At 42.0% G+C, this 20,405-nt stretch overlaps 1 protein-coding gene across 1 annotated transcript; it reads left to right on the top strand.

Annotated features, from left to right (window-relative positions):
* Positions 1-2,065: 2,065 nt before the first annotated feature.
* On the top strand, positions 2,066-3,865 carry LOC117534710 (transmembrane protein 271-like). Its single transcript, XM_034198948.1, has one exon. It carries the CDS (start codon positions 2,719-2,721, stop codon positions 3,502-3,504), a length of 786 nt encoding a protein of 261 aa, XP_034054839.1. The 5' UTR covers positions 2,066-2,718; the 3' UTR covers positions 3,505-3,865.
* Positions 3,866-20,405: the final 16,540 nt, after the last annotated feature.

Below are 20,405 nucleotides of genomic sequence, written 5' to 3'. Positions count from 1 at the left end.
ATGATTCATTCATTCTGACTGACTTTATGAAGAAGATAGCAGGAAATGACGACAGAACAGCTAAAAAATACATCTCACACCGTGTCAGATTCTGGTTATTTTGGGGAGGTCGAGATAAATCATATTGTTTGGTGGATGCAGTTTGAACCAGAGTAGCAGCATGGAGGTCGGATCGTCACCAAAATAAATAAATAAGTGGTCCGAAAAAGGTTAATGACAAAAACAATACACATAGCCTTCCTCAGGCAGTGTGTTTGTACCGGGGACAGGAGACCCCCCTTGATGAGAGACTGTAAGAAGTGAACGGGGAATCCCTCCAGAGTGGAGTCATGACGACTGGATCTAAATTATGTTTTTGTATTTGGTGGTTTGTGTTCCAGCTGTCGATCAGCTGTGCGCAGCGTCTCCACTGCAGCGTCTCCACCGCAGCAACTCTATATCCACCAGTTAAAGGAAATACAACTAATGTGTGGTGTTATATTAGCTGTACAATTTACCACATATGGTGTTCTTAGCTTCCATACCTCCTGTGTTTTACGAGCGACTTATCAAGTCTTGGCAAACGGCATAAAACACGATTAAACATGATAGTATATAAAACCATGCTCGTATCTACAACCTATAGAAATGCAAAACGGCGTCACTTTAGACGTAATTCTGTCCTCCTGCTTACCGCATCATTTGAGAAAACATTTCATAACATTAACACAACATATTCGAGGTGGTTTTAAATAACATATCCGTATTTATTTATTTCTCCAAGTTATGTTTTTGAGTGCACTGAGGAGTCTCAAACAGGCGTTTGTTTAATCATTTTAAGATTGGCTTTAATCAATGTTTGAAAATGAATTCTTCATATATGATAAATGAGAGGTAACATTTTGTTTATGGTATTATTTCCACATATTTCTCTCCATTCTTCCTTCTGCCAACGGTGTCGCAGTTTCTCGTCTCTCCCGTTGTTGTGCTTATGTGCGTACGCATGGGTTAGAGTTTGTTTATATATACAGTCTATGGGAGGACCGCACGTTTTCCCGTCAAGTTAGTATTTTATAAATCGCAAACATTGCGTAGAAACTGGCGTACGCCATCTTTTGAGCGTATATCCCTTTATAAATGAGGCCCCAGGAGATGTTTCTTAATGCATTTAGTGACTTTGTGCCACCATGAGTTTGATTTGTGTTTCTGAAATGTTTCCCTAACCTGAGTTTTCATTTGTTTATGACCACATGTCTGATAACTGACTCTCCAAACAGCCTCAGACTTTGGTGCTACATAGCAACTGTTGCATTCAAACAAACAAAACTAACTCAGCATGTGACGTAACAATTTACTAGCGGTAGGCTATTTACATTTACTTGCGGTACCGAGGTGGGCCGGCGGTACCGAAGTGGGACGGTCGAGAGTACCGGGCTGATTTTTAGTCCCAGTCCGCCCCTGATGCTGAGGTTAGCATTTAGCTCAAAGTTTAATCTGACTTTATCTGACGTCATGCACCTCTATCTATTCACATATTTACTTTTAGACTGTGAGTCAGCTTCTGTTAGCATTACAGCATCAACTTTGGATGACTCACATTGTCCTTATTTGTTTTGGTACTAAATGGAATTTCTAAACCGTAATCTAAATCTGCTTCTTCTTATTTTCTCTCCGATGGTCTGTTGCCCTCACAATCTCCATCATTTTTCCCTTTAACAAAAAAACCGTCCCCACCTCCACAACAGTGTCATTATCCGTGCTAAATCAAACGTGAGAAGTGTAGTTTCTCCTACGTGTTTTCTCTGTGGGTCTGGCTGAGAGTCAGCTGCCATCTGGATGTTTCAACACCACGGACAGCGCACCGAGCAGATCCATTATTAATGCCTCTGGTGAGGATTTCCAGAAAGATCCACCTGAAAAACAGCAACCTTGAGAGAACACTAAGCAAGGATAACGTAAAGACATGTATAGCTTTTTTTTTTTTTATCAGAGTAGAGTTATATAATCGTAGAAATTAACAAAAACTCATCTCCCAGCTTTTTATTTTCAGGAATGCAGTTAAGCACAATTCATTGAGTTGCTGCTCCCAAACTGGTTTTATGACAAGGCTTGGTGCTGTAAGGGGGTGTGGAGAGACTATGCTCCTGAAAGCCAATGATTTCTGCTCCTGCTCGTGTTTGTTTTCCCAGGCACCAACCACAAGTAGTTAACCCACCTTTTCCTTTACCACAACGTCGCTACAAAGTCACCACGGGGCACATGAGACACATGTAAAGTCCATGAAGGAGTGCTGCAGGGATTTAAAAGGCCAGTGGGTCATCGGTCATTGGTCCACAGGACCCTTGAGCATCTCCAAACCGAGCAGCCGCCTCCTCCTCCGCCACTAAAACACCACCCAGCAGCATTCAACCCGACGACTTTGCGGACTGCAGACTAGCTCCTCAAGAGGAGGGGAAAAATGGAAAACTTTTCCTCAACAGGAGTCTGATAGGCGGTGAGGGGTAAAGTGATCATTGCGTTTGCATGGATTATCGATAAGTGCAAAAAAGAGGCATTAGTTATTAATATATTCCTTTAAAGAGCGGGGATGCGAGAGAGACGCCACAGTGGCGAGGATCGCCCGCGCTGAACCGGAGGAGTCACCGGCAGATGATGTCCCGATGTGAGAGTGCTTCCAGAGGAGACGAGGGAGGATGAAGAAGGGGGAAGAGGGCTCTGGAGCGGCAGAGGTGGAATATAATGAAGTTGAGTGGGAAAGGACTGTGCACCGTGTTCACCAGCACCCTCCTCTTCGTGTGCGCCCTGAGCGAAGTTGTGGTTGGATTAAGATGCGTCTCTTTGGGATCTACGGTGAGGGCGCATTTCCACCTCGGCGCCGCGGCCGGGGCTTTCTACTCCGGGCTCCTGGTGGGGGTCGGCCAGGTGCTGCTGGGCTCCGCGTTGCTCTTTTGCATGGAGAAGCCCGGCTGCAGGAATTTCTTCCTCCTCGGGGTTGTGGTCTTCTTGTTGGGGGTGCTCACCGCCTTCTCGGGCGCTGTGGTGGACGGGGACACTGCTTCTCTGGTGGAGAGGAAATACACCCACTACTGCTTCCACTCTTTGGAAGAGAGCTCTGCCTGCGAGCAGCTAAGGGATTACCAGCGGAGTTTGGTCATCTCCACTGTTCTCAGCACCCTGGAGTGCATCCTGGGGCTCATCAACTTGGTGGCTATCAAAAGGTACAACTCAGCACAGTTTACTAGGAGCCGACAGAGGCAGCGAGCCGAGGCGATCATCTTCAGCGAGGAGCGGGACTGCTCCTCGGCGGATTTCCAGCCGGTGTCTTACATCAATCTGGGTGTTTTTAACGTGTTGGACGAGACAGGTGCAGAAGTGCAGTGCGGGGGGCATCCGTCAATAGAGCTGCCGGGATACTCGCCATCAGACCCGGAGCTCAACCATTGCTTCCCTTTCTCATACCCACTCCCCAGCGAACTCCCGCCCGCATACGAGGACATTTTCCCCGTTGAGGCATGCAACACATAGCCGCCCTGGAGCAGCTTTCTCCTTTTCCTCTGCTGTGACAATCAATGACTTAGTGCTTAAACAATCCCATTCTTCTTGTTCTTCTTCCAACTCACACAACAACAAAAAGCAGTAAGTTACAAAGGAGGACTACAGCAGTGGATTGAATTCACCTGATTCCTTCTCATTCTAATATTTTCTTACATCTGCCTGGTATTGTACATCAGCAGTGAGAATATTAACTACTCATCAAAGTGACAGGCCCAGACAGTGCAGGCCCATAAACGCAACAGCTTGCTAGTATGACAAAAGCAGAGTTTGTGTTTTGAATGTTTGCTGTTAAACATTTTTACTTGTGAATAAAAAGTGTATTTAACCTCAACTGACGTCATGAAGCTGCTGCAAATATAGCTTAGTTCATTCAACTTTTCGTAGGTGAACCATTTACACTTTCTATGTTATCATAATCTAGAGCCATGAATTGAGAAGATACCTTGAACACATCATCATTATGCGATAATATTGAGGAACAACAAAAGGTCACCCACACATTTAATAATTTGCTTCAAAAAGCTGGGGAAGTAAAACAAAGTTTTAAAATAAAAAGATCCTTCAAAATCAAGGTAGCAGATGCCAACAGTCCCAAATGTTGGTTGAGCAGTGGCTCTTCCTTTCCCGAAATGCAACAGGGACACATTTGACGAGAACCTCCTTTTCTGTTGTGTCTCCAAGCCAAAGCTGAAGCAACCCCGATGACATCACTATGACATCATCAGGGTAATTTATTCAGACATTGACAAAATGTCAGATAATAGTGAAAAATCCCATTAAAAAAAAAAATCCATGTCGTGTTCTTTTTGTCCCAACACAAAAAAGGAAATTTCAACATTTGAGAAGATGTTATTTTCTGTCATTTTTGATTTACTTTAACATAAAGATTATCAAAAATAATTGTCTGTTAGTGGACTAATGGTCACAGAAAGCATGATCTCCAATGTGATTATCACTGCACTAAAGTACAAGAAGCTTAACAAAAGGTCTTGTTGTGTGAAAAAGCCAGGTAGCAGGTAAAATGAATGGGATTAATGATAATGATTATGTGGGAAAGATTAGGAGTTGGAAGCTGAAAGCACCTCATTTGCATTTAAGTAGCATGAGGGGTAATGATACAAAACCCTTCATTTTGGGGGTCTTTTCAGACTGAAGGTCGTCTTGCACCTTTTTCAATGTAAGAGATTGAAGATGTGCAGCACAGCTTCCCATATTGTTTGATATGACTTCAAATAATTGATGAACTCCATCCGCACACAAATAACCACATCCGCTCTCGGCGTGCACCCTCCGGGGACCATCAAAACACACTCAGCCTCTCTGTTATTCATTTCACTTAAAAGCTAAGAGTGACAGAAGGAAGCTATTTCATCATTATGGTCCCTTTTCACTCAAATTAAAGCCCTTATGAAAAGGCTTTCCACAGCCACATTTCTGGTCAGGGGCACTTGGAGGGAGACACTTTAATAAGTTCTCCATCGGTGTAATAATCTTCCTCTTATCCTTTTTCAAAACCACTCTCTCGTTCTACTTAAATAGGGCTTCAAGTGCCAGAGCTGAATGCAGGGAGAAAAACCCCTCCTCCTCTCCACTCCATGCCATACAAATACACAGCCATATCCCGAGATCCAGCCAGCAACCGACAAGGAGCAAAAGAGAGCTGATGTCCTAAAAGTTTCATGGAGGTGCTGCCAAAGAAAGCTAATGGTAAGAGCTTTTTCAGAAAACAGAAAAGCAAGACTACGGGTTGGAAGCCTTTCGAACAGATAAGGTGTTGCCCTTGCCAGCAGCAAGTCCTCCACCTGCAGCACATTACAGGTCAGCAGTATCACCACTAATGAGGAAGCTCTTCCTTTCTTAATCTGTGTGGAAAACAGATTCACCTTTAGACAAAAGTACAAGAGAATGTTTTCTGTCTTATTTCTTAACACCTTGAAACAAAAGTGTTTTTTTGTGTGTGAAAGGAGCTGGTGCATTGAAGCGATGTTGCTTATATTACATATTCTTTACTCACGGAAAGCGGTCCGACATTCAGTAACTGAAGCCGAAATAATATGGTGAGAAGATGAGGCAACTTTGGTTTTGCTTGGCTGCCTCTGAATTGGATCTTGCAGAGACTTCATGTGGTATAAATAAATCTGAAATATAGACGGTGGTGGTATATGGAAACCCAGTCTGCGATGGTGCTGTGATCGCCATATTAAATCACTGGGACTTTAGCACTGGCTTTGTTTGCGTGGGGAGGTATTGGAGAGAAGGTGGCTTCCCTTTTTCCATTTTCCAGTTGATTGTCGGCTAAGCTAAGCAGAGGGAGAGATGTCCAGGATGCACAAGCTCTGTTTACATATAGAATCATTGAAATGATGTCCAGAATATATGCATAGAAGCCAAACTGTGCACAAACATCATCTCAGGAGGTAGATACATGTCTGATGATCTCCTTGAGAGGCACACACAGATGCCCAGACTAACATTTGTTGACAGCTCAAATCAATCGCATTGACAACGCAAGGAGGTTGTTTTAAGCACACAGCAACAGAGTGATTTAATGAAGACTGGGCAGTCTTCTTGCTCCTATTAGGACCCTGTAACATTGCACAGCACTAAAACCTTTACTTATGTCCATTATGGCTTTTGTTAGCATAGACTTTACTGCATCACAACAGACTGGACACACAGTTTGGAACCCAGTGCTCTATGGGGTTTGATTTGTTCGGGACATTGGGAACAGTTGGTTCTCTGCAGTTTGCAGACATTAAGAATGGTGAAACTCAAGCAAAACTATTCAATACTCAGAATATGCCTCATCCCATTTGAAGAATAATGACACCATCGTTTCTGTTTCCCTGTAAGCCTAACTATACAAATGCATTCTGTCTACCTTCGGCTAGCGATCTCCCTTTCACAATAAAAGCCCTAGATATATACTGTACAATGAATCACTGCCTACCAGAGAGAATCTTGATGAGGCAATTCAACATAATAGCTTATAGTATACCTCAGGTAGTTATATTATACCCTGAGTTTTCAAAATCAACAGCGTCTAATCATCCAGTAGAGAACAATATATATTAATATAGAGTTTATTTATATACAAACCTGTTACAACGGCCCAACACATTTCCTGCGGTTTCAGAAACGATGCAAATATAAACCAACTTGACAAAAACAGCGGCAACAGCATTATAAGTGTCCCAGCATTTGCAACGTTTGGTTGATGCAGTGCATGTTGAGTTAAGATGGTAAATGGTTTGTAAATTATGCAAATGTGTAGTCAAGTTGGAGAAAAATGTGTTTTGGCACAGTTGGGTTTATATAGTTGCATCAGTTCTGAACCTGCAACGCGCTTCTCCTAATCGAAATGTTTTGGACCGTGAAATGCTTTTACACCTGTCGGCCACCGTAGAAAATATAAAACAATACAATAGACGCATTGAACAGGCAGTATTCACAAGGGTGAAGATATGCGTCAGTGTTTACTTCTGATGGGCGTTAGAGGGGTTAGAGCCTTGCATAGTGCATCTTTTCATGACGATCGACCTGTTGACCTTTCTGTTCACATGTAAACTTCTTTTTGAAAATGGAGCACTTATGCAATATCAAAACTGCTTTGAAATGCCATTGTCAGGGAGTATCTGTAAGTGTATGAACTGTGCCTCCAAAGATAGCTCGTGAAATATTTCCATATGAACAGGTCCTGCTGTTTCAGACGCAGCTCATAATGATGAGTAATTGCACATTTGTAAAAAGCAAAGACATGTCAGGTTGTAATGTAGGGCAGTGTATTATCTTAAGATCTTGTGCTGTCTTTTCTCTTTCGTCCCAGTGGCTGATGCTTTGTTGGATAGCAGAGCTGCATTAGTGTAATGACAGCCCCCAGCGCTGGTCACACAAAGTAAGAAAGCGCTGAGTCGCATTTTTAGGTTCCTCACTGTGAGGAGTCTGAGGGAGGGTTTCAGCTCAACTGATGACTCTGCAGATATTTGGATGAGTGATGTACGTGGACAGAAGAGTGCAGCTGACGGAGGAAGGGAGATTTAAAAAAGTGTTTGGTGCTACGCGAGACAGATAGCTCATTAACGCGCGTAATAATGTTCTTAATGATCTCATTTGGAAGCCGCTCACATAGAGAGAATACTAGTTGTGCTGCTGAGCAAACATTAAAGACTCACACGCACATATCATGCATTACATTGGCTTGTTTCAATCGGCCAAGCTAAATGATCTAATTTGGTTTCTGCTCACACAGAAAGAATAATTGTCGTGCTGCTGAGAGAAAGACAAAAGGCAGGTTGTTTTCTCCCATCTGCATACTTGTCCGAATGTATGTCAAGGACAAAACTGCCGGTCCAAACTTGTGGAAAGAAAAACGAAATCAATACCCCCTAAAAGCCTTTCATTAGACACATATCCATTTGTCTGTGCAGCTGCCAGGAACAGTTGTGTCTGGAAAAGCTCCAGTGGCTTTTGAAAGCCAACACTGGGCCTTTCCGTTCATTACCTAGGTGTGAGCTTCTAAGCCATTAGTGCCAGATCCTGCTTCGTAGGGTACAGAAGGTTTTCCTCAGCAGGAGCCACAGTGTTATGACTGAATGCACAATGAAAGCCTAAAAAAGGTTATTTGTGGATTACATTGTGAATGTATAGCTTTTGGCTTTACGTGCCGAATCACAACCACAAGACACTGATACCCTGATGCTGTTTGCTTTTAAAAACATCATCTATGTGGTTGGTGTCAGTGGACTTGTATGAACTTAAAGAGGCCCTATTATGCTTTTTGGGGTTTACCTTCCCTGTAGTGTGTTATATAGGTTTTAGTGCATGTAAATGGTCTGCAAAGGCTACAATCCTTGAAGTTGATTTGTCTGCGCCATCTTGAGTAGCGTCCCAGTGGCCTTATTTGTGCCGGAGGATCGAGGATCGAGGAGTGATAATGGAGGAGTGAAATCCTCAGACACTCGCCCCGCCCCCTTACTGTGTATCGCTCACTGATTGGACGATGCAGCGCATGCACTGATCTGGCTGCTGTCAGACGATCAGCTGTGCTTCAAATAGTGTTTATTTTGATAATGGATTAATCTAATAATGACTTTGAAGATGAATCATTTAGTCTATTCAATGAGAAAATGCAATGTCTGAATAAAGGTGAAGTCTTTAAATATATTTTCTATTGGGCTTAAACATACCCAAAATTAATCTACAAAACAGAGAAAAAAACAGATTTTAAATCATTAGAAGCTGGAACCAGAGGATGTCTGGCTTTTAAGGGATTACAACATATATTTAAACAATTAATCCGTTTTTCCAAATCCCAACACAAGGTCTACCTACCGATTTACACACACAGTGTTTATCTGCTTATGATAACTGTGAGAGGATTAACAAGATGGACGAGAAGTCCTTAAAGTGCGATGTAATCTCGTTACAGCTAATGCATCTCCATGACTTCATCCACAGATTAGGACCATGTGTTTGAAAACAGTTTCCAGTCATCATGACCTTTAATGTGAATGATAGAGACTCCAACCACACAGGTGCAGAGGATGCTGCAGGAAGTTGTTGGTTGATGGGCAGTGATTTAATGATTACAGCTAAGTGCAGGCTATTTTCTATTCAGTAGGACTATTACATATAAATGTATTACTGTATCAACCATACTATAGTTGATAAGAAACCTCCTACCTACAGAAACATCACGTTTGAATGATAGAACTTTATAGTGTGTATCACAAACAACCTTCACTGTGATTTAAAAGGATGAAATACTTTGTATAAGAGGAGAACAAGTTCTATTGACCTCCTGCTGGTTGCCCAAAAGTGGTCGATGAGTGGATGACTGAGCAAACATTCCCTCATGACGACCTGCAGCTGGATCTGTGGATTTAAATCGTCTCCTCTCACACTGCCGCCTGCTGAATTACTAATAATGAAAACTTTTCCCCGCTGTTGATGTATAATTAATTATTTTTTTGACTCAGTGTGACCCAAACTCCCTGCACCAGATGTCTGTTTCTCCGTGAGTCTGCCAGCAATATGAGCACAGAAAGGTGTTTTCTATTGTCGCAAAACTCCTGGCAAGTTTGTTCACGCACTTTTCAACACTGGAAATTTGAATGTCAATGGGATTGCTGAGAGTGGAGTTTCTCACCTCAAACTTCTCCAAGAGACACACTGGTATATTATTCAGGAGCCATTATGTTAGGGCCAGAGAGAAGTCTGCACATATAATGACAACAAAATACAGAATATGGAGCTCAGGGTGAATAGTGGCCGTCAACCGATTGGAAAGTCGATGGTTTGATACCCAGCCTCTGCATCAACATGACAATGTGTTTTTGGGCAAGAAACTTAATGCCAAACTGCTCCAGATGGCCAGCAGTGTGTGCATGTTGGGGGGAATGTTAGTTTCCTTGGTTCATGGCAGCCTCTGCCTCTGTGTGAATGTGTGTGAATGGTGACTTGTACACGCACAAGCCCTTTGACGGGTCGCAATGACCTGTAGCACTATATAAATGCAGTCCATTTACCTTTCCGAATGACCTCTAACATTAAGGACACAATCTAATGGGGTTAACAAGCAGCTTTACTGCCTCGTAAAGTCAAGCCAGTAGTCATTTCATGCAAACAGCAAGTGTTCCCTTCCAGGCTTCTTAACAACCGAGCAGAGCTTTAGTGAGCTGGACTCCTCTCAGCAGCTTGGAGCAGAGAGTGAGATGGGGGGGTCTGCGCCACCGAGAGAGCCGCGCGTCGATCAATAGCTCCTGCAGTGGCTGTGTTTTCAGAGCCAGCCAGCTCTAAACTTGCAATAACCTCTTTGGCTCGCTGCCATCTGCCACTTAGCAGACAACTGCTGGAGCATCAAAAGAGCTGCGCGGTGCAGCTGAGGTGAGCTCGCTTTCACACGGACAGCTTCAACTCAAAAGGCTCAAATGTAGTCCTCCAGCTGCTCTACTCTAGTTTCTGCTGGACGGGCGGCCATTCGTCCTCCTCACTGAGGAAGACACATACATCAACATGCTTCAGATATGTTTCGCATGCTGAGAAGGTGCAAACTGTATTACTGATTTATGATGACATGATGTATGTGCTCATAAAGCTCATAAGATTGTTGCAAACCAACAGATTTATCGCACCAAGACAGGAAGTGTCACCCATTCTGTTTTGTTTCACGAGAGGAAAAATCTATTTGCTTTTCTTTTCAGTATTTTCAAGGAGGACCTTGATTGTTTAGTAAACACCTGAGTGGGAGGAGTTTGGTCACTTGGGAGTGCTGAATTAAAAAGGAGTATCGTTGTCTATTAAGTTCCTATGGCAACCTGTTAGCAAACAATTGCAATAGCAACATTAGTATGGGTTTACTGTAGCCTTTTATCTGCAGAACAGCTTTTACTTAATGCTTTGTATTATTTGACCTAAATACATGCCCATACTTTTAACATTGTCTTTTGTAGAACGTTGAGCTTTAATTGTGTCAGATTAGACGGTTATTTTTTCTAATTCATGGATTTGCCCCAATTGATCAAGTCCACCTTTGAGTGGCGCTCAACTTGCCTTTTTTTGGTACTTCTGGTTTTGAAGTTCTCAGTTTTCTGGAAAGCAGCATTAGACTTAAGTGATAGCAATCAAGTGTGCAAAACAACCACCGTGTTGTAGAGAAATGTACAGGTGTATCTGGTACCAGAAAACAAACTAAATCTGCGCTGGTTGCAACAAACTCTTGGATGTGCTGAGTGGTGATCGCAGCCTCTTTGGTTGCAGAAGCACAACTACGAGCCGAGTGACTTTTGGTTCCAGCAGAGCGACAGACCCCGCAGGAGGCAGGGTTCTGCCCGGACCCTCTGTGGAGAGGGAAGTCTGTCTGTGACACATGGCTGCAGCAGGAAGAGAGGAGGAGAGGGGGTCCGCTTTCTGATCAGGTCACACTGTGAGAAGGCCCTGGGGCAGACCCAGGACGATGAAGGATGTACCGTCACTCAAGTAAGTACTGTACTAAGGTATAATCTTAAAGGTCACCTATTATGCAAATCCACTTGTTCACGTCTTGTCTACATCAGCATGTGTCCCCTCTACGTAAATAGATTCTGAAAGTTTCAGGAAAAAAGATTCGCTCACTTTTTGTCCTGATCCATTTATATAAAAACCTGTCCAAGGTACCCCCCATTGTCATGCTGAAAGACCCAGCCATGTTTCATCTTCAATGCCCTTGCTGATGGAAGGAGGTTGTCACTAAAAATCTCACGATACATGGCCCCATTCATTCTTTCCTTTACACGGATCAGTCGTCCTGGTCCCTTTGCAGAAAAACAGCCCCAAAGCATGATGTTTCCACCCCCATGTTTCACAGTAGGTATGGTGTTCTTTGGATGCAACTCAGCATTCTTTCTCCTCCAAACACATCTAGTTGAGTTTTTACCAAAAAGTTCTATTTTGGTTTCATCTGACCATATGACATTCTCCCAATCCTCTTCTGGATCATCTAAATCAGGGGTCTCCAACCTTTCTTCATCTGAGAGCTACTTTGAAAAAATGAAAGTGGCCAAGAACTACTGGCATCACATCGCTTACATTTATTCATATAGCACTCATCAGTTGAATTAAGCTATACTTTTGTACACGTGTGAAATTGCAATACCTAAAGCTTATCACAAATCTTAACTTCACATCAAGGTCCAAGAAAACGAAAATGTCTCACATATTATTATGGCCCACATAGTAAGTAAGTCACTGAAAATTCACATAAATGTCCTTAATCACCACCTTACAAGCATCTTATGCACTTATGGTCAAATAAGTGCATTCACTCTTTTTTACAGTTAGTGAGATGAATGGCGCTGCATAGAGTCCACCATAGAGGTGTATGCTGGAGTGTACCCACTTAGGTTCACTCTAATAGAGTCATTTGAATGTTGATCAGTCAGTCTTGTTCTGTATTTAGATTTCATGACATTCATGTCAGAAAAAGCTGCTTCACAAAGGTCTGTAGAACAGAACCAAATAAAGCAGACATTTTCAGTGCTGCTTGGTGATGTTCTTATAGTTTTCTGGGTCTACAAGGCTCCAGAAATGTTGAGAGTTTTGCTGAGACTTAAACTGAACATGATTTTGGAGATTTATAACCTCCATCTCCATCTCCACAGGATTAACACTGAACAGTTCAGCCATCTTTTTCATCTTCTTCTTCGTCTTGACATGAAATTATAAACCATAATAAATCAACTGTATAGGTCTAGCCTCCCTATATCTGTGTGTGAAATTGTTCCATCCTCAAAAACAAAAAACTAATACTCTGCAGTCTAGCTGCAGCTTCTAGCAACGGTCTTCTGTTAAAAAAAAAGGATACTGAATGTCCTGAATGTGGCATCACACACATGACTTGACAGGAGTATTTACAACAGCATTATAACAACAAAATACTGCATGTGGGTGAACACTCACATTCTCTGTTACTGTTACATAAATTCCATGAATGTATGAGACTAAGTTATGTTCATCATATCTCAATCAGTGATTAAGTGAATAATAAAGTTTCTATCGGGTCACTATCAGCATGTCACTCATTATTTTCAGGGAGGGGGCGGGGTTTGGAGGAACGGAGAGGAGACGGTGATCGCGGAAGCTTTCCTCCTGCCTTCACAAACTTTACACAAGTACAGTATTTATCAACTGAAAATAGCAAGAGGACATTCATACTCTGCAATCCAAGACTTGATTAAATCCACCAAAAACCTGACATGACGATAACTAGGGTTTTTCAAAAAACACAAATCCCTCCCTGTGTGTCTCTGAGCCGCGGCCGAGGCTATATACAGGACGGTCCTGTACACAACGCCAAATGGCTATATACAGGACGGTCCTGTACACAACGCCAAATGGCTATATACAGGACCGTCCTGTACACAGCTCTATGAAATGGCTATATACAGGACGGTCCTGCACAGAAGCCCTGAAATGGCTATATACAGGACGGTCCTGTATATAAGGTCTCTGAAATGGCTATATACAGGACGGTCCTGTATTTAAGGTCTCTGAAATGGCTATACAGGGCGGTCCTGTATATAGCCGACGACTTCTCAGTTGCAGTGGGTGACATTATTGTCACAAGTAAGAAGGAAATTACATACCTAGGATCTATTCTTGAGGCAAACCTCTCCTGTGACAAAATGGCATCCAATGTAATAAAAAAAGTCAATCAAAGAACTAGATTCCTATACCGGATCTCCTCTCTGGTAAACAAAAACACCCTGAAAACTCTGGCAGGAGCACTCATTCAAGGGTACTATGACTATGCTTGCACGTCATGGTACCATAGCACCTCCAAGGCGCTAAAAATAAAACTTCAAACATCGCAAAATAAACTGGTCAGACTACTGCTTGACCTTTCATCTAGAACCCACCTCACCTCTGCCCACTTTGACAACCTAGGATGGCTTAGAGTAGACGACAGAGTACAGCTACTTGCAATGGGCCTGGTCTACAAGATCCACTACACCTCTATGGTACCCATGTACATGTCAAAATTCTTCCCAAAGGTCAAGGAATACCATGATCATAACACCAGAGGGAGCTCCACAAATCATGTGAAACCCAGATTTGGCACAAAAAAGGGGGAATACACGTTTCGCAATTATGCCACATCAAGGTGGAACGCTCTTCCCACAACTGTAAAGGAAAGTAAAACTATACTTACCTTCCAAACCTCTCTTAAAGAGCACCTTCGGGGGAGAGCATTGCAAAACTGGCCCCGGTAATGGTACAAATCTCAACCTGTCGTTCAATGGACAGCTTCCCCCCCCCCCCCCCCATCTATGTATATACTCGCATTTTAGACTCTGTTACTAACTGTACATCTGTAGACTTGGTATGTCTTAAATGTCCGGTTAGGATGTATTAGAACGAAATCTAAAATGAAAATTGTAAATAAGCAATCTGTATGTAAAAAACCACCTGTATGTAAATTGTAAATAAGCCATCTGTATGTCAAATATGTCTTATATGTCTTAAATGATATGATGAATTGGAAATGGGGGACCCTGATGTAAACAAGACGAAAGTCTTTCTCTGGTCTGCATCCCCGTAACAATTGTATGTTTTGAGCTGTACTGTACTGTACCCAATATACAAGCTGTTAATAAACTTTTCAATCAATCAATCAATCAGCCACTCCCCTGAGCCGCAGCGACAGGGTCTGATTCAGAGCGGGTCATTCTGCTGTTGGTTCTGGACTGGTGTTGCTGGAGAAAGCAGACTGGTCCGTGTGTGGTGTGCCGTGCCGCTGTCACGTCTGTTCCGTGATCACTGCGTCACGGACCAATTTGATATTCGTGTGACAGAAACAATTCTAAAATAAAAAAACGTTATTGTCGAGCCGCGGCCGAAAAATCAAGAAGCAACCTTACTACGCTATAATCGATAATCGAGCGGCGAGCTACTGAAAAGCTGCCCGCGAGCTACCGGTAGCTCGCGATCGACGTGTTGGAGAGCCCTGATCTAAATGCTCTCTAGCAAACTTCAGACGGGCCTGGGGCCTCATGTATAACGCCGTGCGTAGGATTCACGTGGGAAGGTTGCTTACGTAGTAGAAATCCAAAAAATAGGTACAGAAATTTTCCGAAATTTTCCGATTCACCAAACATTGCGTACCGGCGAGGAAAGTGCGTACAGCACTTCCTACGCCGGTTTCCCTTTATAAATCACAACCGACTCGAAATACGGTGCAGCTTTTGCGGGCTTCACGTAACGCCCATATTTGCCTATAAATAGTCAAAGAAACGCCCATTCATTCATTCATTTTGACTGACTTTATGAAGAAGATCGCAGGAAATGACGACAGAACAGCTAAAAAATACATCTCACACCGTGTCAGATGTGGGTTATTTTGGGGAGGTCGAGATAAATCATATTGTTTGGTGGATGCAGTTTGTAGCAGCATGGAGGTCGGATCGTCACCAAAATAAATAAATAAGTGGTCTGAAAAAGGTTCATGACAAAAAAAATACACATAGCCTTCCTCAGGCAGTGTGTTTGTACCGGGGACAGGAGACCCCCCCTTGATGAGAGACTGTAAGAAATGATCGGGGAATCCCTCCGGAGTGGATCATGACGACTGGATCTGAATTATGTTTTCGTATTTGGTGGTTTGTGTCCCAGCTGTCGATCAGCTGTGCGCAGCGTCTCCACTGCAGCCTTTGCGTCTCAACCCCCCCCCCCCCCAGCAACTCTATATCCACCAGTTAAAGGAAATACAACTAATGTGTTGTGTTATATTAGCTGTACAATTTACCACATATGGTGTTCTTAGTTTCCGTACCTCCTGTGTTTTACGAGCGACTTATCAAGTCTTAGCAAACGGCATAAAACATGATTAAACATGGTAGTGTATAAAACCATGCTCGTACAACCTATAGAAATGCAAAACCGCATAATTTATGAGAAAACATTTCATAACATTAACACAACATATTCGAGGTGGTTTTAAATAACATATCCGTATTTATTTATTTCTCCAAGTGATGTGTTTGTGTGCACTGAGGAGTCTCAAACAGGCGTTTGTTTAATCATTTTAAGATTGGCTTTAATCAATGTTTGAAAATGAATTCTTCATATATGATAAATGAGGTAACATTTTTTTAATGGTATTATTTCCACATATTTCTCTCCATTCTTCCTTCTGCTAACGGTGTCGCAGTTTCTCGTCTCTCCCGTTGTTGTGCTAGTACGTACGCATAGTTTGCGTGGAGGACCGCACGTTTTCCCGTCAAGTTAGTATTTTATAAATCGCAAACATTGCGTAGAAACTGGCATACGCCATTTTCTGAGCGTATATCCCTTTATAAATGAGGCCCCAGGACATGTACTGGCTTAAGCAGGGGGACACGTCTGGCACTGCAGGATTTGAGTCCCTGGCGGTGTAGTGTGTTACTGATGGTAGCCTTTGTTACTTTGGTCCCAGCTCTCTGCAGGTCATTGACTAGGTACCCCCGTGTGGTTCTGGGATTTTTGCTCACCGTTCTTGTGATCATTTTGACCCCACGGGGTGAGATCTTGCGTGGAGCCCCAGATTGAGGGAGATTATCAGTGGTTTTGTATGTCTTCCATTTTCTAATAATTGCTCCCACAGTTGATTTCTTCACACCAAGCTGCTTACCTATTGCAGATTCAGTCTTCCCAGCTTGGTGCAGGTCTACAATTTTGTTTCTGGTGTCCTTTGACAGCTCTTTGGTCTTGGCCATAGTGAAGTTTGGAGTGTGACTGTTTGAGGTTGTGGACAGGTGTCTTTTATACTGATAACGAGTTCAAACAGGTGCCATTAATACAGTTAACGAGTGGAGGACAGAGGAGGCTCTTAAAGAAGAAGTTACAGGTCTGTGAGAGCCAGAAATCTTGTTTGTTTGTAGGTGACCAAATACTTATTTTACCGAGGAATTTACCAATTAATTCATTAAAAATCCTACAATGTGATTTCCTGGATTATTTCCCCCCATTCTGTCTCTCATAGTTGGTGTACGATGAAAATTACAGGCCTCTCATCTTTTTAAGTGGGAGAACTTGCACAATTGGTGGCTGACTAAATACTTTTTTGCCCCACTGTATGTGCCATTCCGCATAATGGGTACTTATTTTCATTAATTCATGTATATTTTGCTGACTCATGTTTACGTGAAATTGAATTTTTAAAGATTTTTTACGTAAATATACGATCGGAGTACTTTTCCACCACTGCATACATTCATGATAACATTACAAAAAATATATAAAAAAGTTAAAAGGAAATGGTAAAAATATATCTATATATGTGTGAAATAAAATGCAGACTGGGGTAATTTATTGATGCTTGCATCGACATTTTTGGACATTCTGGTTTAAAACTTGTTGAATTTAGCTCTTCAGGGCATCTTCACTTTGAAGGTTTTTGAGGAGAGACTATCACTCTGAAGTGAGCGCAGCATAAAACGACAAGTCACCTTTAACGATTGCATTGGAGTCCAGCTCCTGAAGGCATAACATCATTGTTTAGTGGGTGGATAGAAGGATGATACTAAATTATCATCCTCCTACAACTACAGCGTGCGTGGAGCTACGCTAGGCGCCCTTTCACAGATGGTTTCGTGTCCACTTTTTTACGGAGTCAGTAGGACACTTTAACAAGGAGAAACTGCGGTGAAAAGTGGCTCATATGTCAGCCGTCCTCCGGAGCAGACAGATGGAGCTCCAGCAAGGCTGCACCGAGCAGAAAGACAATTCAATGCGCAGACAATCACTAATAATACAGCATGAATTCTTATTAAAATTTCCCCTTTAAAGAATGTGAATGTCAGGGCTTTCTTTAGTTGTTGCAGCTGAAAAATCACACAGAAATTCAAATTGTACGGTGTTGGAAATAATTTATTTCATTATTAAGCACATCAATAATTCAGGAGGAGTTGATTAATAATCATTCAGAGGAAAAAATCATTCGTCACTTTCTTCATTTGCAACAAAAACAAAAAAGGAAAAAAAAAACACCTCAACACAGATTATACAGGATAAAAAAAAAGGACAACATTAGCTGAAAACGGAAAACAATAATAGAAATACAAACACATAACAAGATAAATGGCCAAGAAACGAGGCGGGATATTGATACGAAGGCTGATAACCTGTACACGACTAATTTCTACAAATTGGAGTTGAAAAAAACATCAAAACAAAGATCAGTCCACCTTCCCTGGGATGTATAACGGCATCGGCAACACGTGTTTAAAGGTTCTCAACCATGTGGAAACTACAATTATTCTGATCCATTTCACAGCCTGGTGCTTTTTGGATACAGAGGAATGATTTCACAAAGGAAGCGCGGTCCCATCAGATTTGTGAGAAGCTGCTCAGAGGCTTCTTCTTGCACTGCTGCAGTCAGGATTTACTCCAGGCTCCAGGAGGAAGACACAATTAAACTATGTAGAGAAAGTATGCACCTGTCGTTATTACCCGATTGTTTCCCCTGTTCCATTGGGGTTCATTACAGTTACCCTCTAGCTATTCAGATGTATTCATATTTCATGATTGTCGTGTAAATAAAAACCCTCTTTTGGCCCCTCTACTTGCACCTGACTGAGGCTCAGAGTCACTGTGGGAAGTGTTGATGTCCTTCAATAAGTTCATGTCATGTCAAGAATGATTATAAGTGTAAATATGAATGGAAAAAGAAAATAACCTGACAAATGCCCCTCAGAGACCCTCCAACTCCATCATCAGAAAACCAGAGGAATAACAAATCACATTGCTGGCCGCTGGCGCTGAATCTGCTGCAAACACCAAGACAAATGGTCGATGTAATGATATTATCAAACTCAGTGTACTTCACAAGTTTCAAACGCCACCAAACTAAAGTGGAGTCACAGGTTTTGTTTTAGTAAATTAGCTGATGAGATGCAGAGGGACGCTGATGTATCAAACATCATTTATCTCCAGTGCTTTAAAACAAGCAGAGTGCGATATGACTACATTCATTTATACTTTCAGAACAGAAGATCCATCCACCTCAGAAAAGATGTGATGCAGGTCATTTTAAATATGCTATGGATTAAAATGATATGAGAAACTGAGATATTATTGACACAATGTTGAGTTTTGTATTATATGTCATCATAGTTTTCTATTTGGCTATAATTGGCTTAGGATGTTATTTTGAAAAGAAATGATGTTGGCTGAGAGAAAAGCAAAGTGACGTGAAGCATCCTAAACACTGATTATTATGGCCACGAGCTGTAAAACTTGTGTCTGTCTACACCCAATCTCACATTCTATTGGACCTAACAGCAAACATATCTATCTATTATAACAGGTTTCAAATATCCTATTTTTGTTGTACCATTAATGAGTCCTGATTCCTCTTAAAGGTCCGGTACAGACCTCATGGGATCAACAACTGCTTCTGTTTAAAGGCATTTCCAGCAACCAGCTTGGCTATAAAATAGCTGAGTCTCAATTCTCGGACTTCTTTGAATGTGAAGTATGTCAAATGACTCATGACGTTCAAAAAGTCAAGTGTTGTCTGCTAAACTCACAATCAACAACCGCCATCTTGGCTATAGTGGAAGTTGTCGGACCAGCCACGACTTCAGTTGCTCCGGTGAACACCGCAACATTCAGATCAAAGTTATACATCTGTGTATTTCTATATTTGATACTCGTACTTCTACACTAGTGTCGAATTAGAAGCCACCATTAATTGTATTGGGTGAATTGGGCAGTCAATAAATATTATAAACGATAACGTTAGCTATCTAGCTAGCCTCTGTTAGCTGATAGTTAGCTAGCTAGCTTACAGTGGAGATTGTCAATTCTGGTCAGGGCACAGCAGCAGTGTGGGATTTGAGACAACACTACCTCGAGATTCACACACTGTGTTCACACGACATGGCGATGCAAGGACAGCGTTTAAATTGAGACATAGAGCCTCAACTAGTCTGTTGATGCCACATTGTGACTTTTATGGGAGCTCATGTTGAACTGGCATGGTTAATTCCATAGCCGATACATTATGATCCACTAAAGTTAAGCATAAATAAATAATTGTTTTTCTTTCTTTTCTATAATCTTGACTAAGGGAGTCACGATATAGTGATATTAAACCTGTCATTCTTTGATAGGGGAGACACCTGGGGGAGATCTGCACTCTACTGACTGCCCTTTAGTAGATATTACTGCTATTATTACCTGGTTCATAAACTATTTCCATCAAACTTTATCTCTGTTCAACTGAATAGGGAAGAAGGCACTTTACAACAGTATGTTGTCAATTTAAAACAGGGAGCTTTCAGCTTCAGATTTTAACACCTCAAAGTGGAGACCTGCTTCTGATGCAGACGAACTAAAGTGATCCATATGCAGCA

Source organism: Gymnodraco acuticeps, unplaced genomic scaffold (genome assembly GCF_902827175.1).
Source record: "Gymnodraco acuticeps unplaced genomic scaffold, fGymAcu1.1, whole genome shotgun sequence".
In the NCBI taxonomy this organism is placed as follows: domain Eukaryota; kingdom Metazoa; phylum Chordata; class Actinopteri; order Perciformes; family Bathydraconidae; genus Gymnodraco; species Gymnodraco acuticeps.
This window is presented reverse-complemented; position numbering and strand designations above follow the sequence as displayed.

Excerpts from the sequence above, each read along its gene's own strand:
- LOC117534710 (XM_034198948.1), top strand. The coding sequence starts at position 2,719 with ATGAAGTTGAGTGGGAAAGGACTGTGCACCGTGTTCACCAGCACCCTC.